The sequence below is a fragment of the Charadrius vociferus genome, unplaced genomic scaffold (genome assembly GCF_000708025.1).
Source record: "Charadrius vociferus isolate BGI_N301 unplaced genomic scaffold, ASM70802v2 scaffold489, whole genome shotgun sequence".
Taxonomy (NCBI): Eukaryota; Metazoa; Chordata; class Aves; order Charadriiformes; family Charadriidae; genus Charadrius; species Charadrius vociferus.
In genome coordinates, this window is record NW_009650077.1 from 265918 (window position 1) to 267635 (window position 1718).

The window sequence follows — 1718 nt, forward strand, 5'->3', positions numbered from 1 at the left end:
CGTTTTCCAACCGTGGCTGACAAAGCCACGAGGGGGGACAGATTGCGATGCGGGGGGGGGAAGGGAGGGAGAGCCCCTTCCTCACCCCGAGGAGGAGGAGGAGGAGGAGGAGGAGGAGGATGGGAGGAGGTGGCCGAGGGTTGGGGGGTCACGGGGCGGGGGGGACAGCTGTGGGACCGAGTGTGCCCCCAATGGGACTGAGCATGTCCCCAATGGGACTGAGTGTGTCCCTGATGGGACCGAATGTGTCCCCAGTGGGACCAGTTGTGCCCCCAGTGGGACTGAGCGTGTCCCTGATGGGACTGAGTGTGTCCCCAGTGGGACTGAGAGTGTCCCCAATGGGACTGAGTGTGTCCCCAATGGGTCCAAGTGTGTCCCGAATGGGACTGAGAATGTCCCCAGTGGGACCGAATGTGTCCCCAGCGGGAGCAGTTGTGCCCCTGATGGGACTGAGCATGTCCCTGATGGGACCAAATGTGTCCCCAATGGGACTGAGTGTGTCCACAATGCGACCAAATGTGTCCCCAATGGGTCCAAGTGTGTCCCCAACGGGACTGAATATGTCTCCAGCGGGACCAAGAGTGTCCCCAATGGGATCGAATGTGTCCCCAATGGGACTGAGCATGTCCCTGATGGGACCAAATGTGTCCCCAGTGGGACCAAGAGTGTCCCCAATGGGATCAAATGTGTCCCCAACAGGACAGAGCATGTCCCTGATGGGACTGTGTGTGTCCCCAGTGGGACTGAGTGTGTCCACAATGGAATCAAGCGTGTCCCCAATGGGTCCAAGTGTGTCCCCAATGGGACTGAGCGTGTCCCCAGCGGGACCAAGCATGTCCCCAACGGGACTGAATGTGTCCCCAGTGGGACTGAGAGTGTCCCCAGTGGGACCGAATGTGCCCCCGATGGGACTGAGCATGTCCCTGATGATGGGACCAAATGTGTCCCCGATGGGACTGAGTGTGTCCACAATGGAACCGAACGTGTCCCTGATGGGACCGAGCGTGTCCCCAATGGGACCGAGCATTTCCCTGATGGGTCCGAGTGTGTCCCCAGTGGGACTGAAGGGGTCCCCAATGGGATCGAATGTGTCCCCAATGGGACAGAGCATGTCCCTGATGGGACCAAGTGTGTCCCCAATGGAACTGAGCATGTCCCCAATGGGACCGAATGTGTCCCCCAGTGGGACTGAGCGTGTCCCTGATGGGACCGAGTGAGCCCTGATGGCACCAAGTGTGTCCCCAATGGGATCAAATGTGTCCCCGATGTGACTGAGCGTGCCCCCAGTGTGACCAAGTGAGCCCTGATGGCACCAAGGTTGCCCCGATGGGACTGATTGTGCCCCAACAGGACCAAGTGTGCCCCGATGGGACCAAATATGCCGTGATGGGACCGAGAATGCCCCGATGGGACCGAGCATCCCCGGTTCCCCCCACTCCTGACCCCACTGGGGGGCTGCATCTCGGACACCCCCCGGCAGACCAAAAGCCACCCGACCATACTGGAGGCTGCTGAGCCCCACCAGTGGCACCCACCCAGTTCCACCCCACCAGCCCAGCACACGCAAGCTGATTGGGGGGGGGATGCTGCTTTTGGGGGGACAGAAAGAGAAATGGAGGTGCCAACCCGATACCCGTTGGCACGCTGGGATGGAAGACCCGTGCCGGTGCACACGTGTGTGCGAGAAGGCAGGTGGGGTGCAGGGGGTGCCGGGGGTC

At 61.1% G+C, this 1718-nt stretch overlaps 1 protein-coding gene across 1 annotated transcript in view; it reads left to right on the forward strand.

Annotated features, from left to right (window-relative positions):
- NES (nestin) overlaps positions 1-1192 on the forward strand; it is a 12264-nt gene extending 11072 nt beyond the window's left edge. The window contains exon 5 of the mRNA XM_009892072.1: positions 256-1192. Within this exon, the coding sequence (XP_009890374.1) occupies positions 256-1192 (937 nt within the window). The remainder of the gene's footprint in view (positions 1-255) is intronic.
- Positions 1193-1718: the final 526 nt, after the last annotated feature.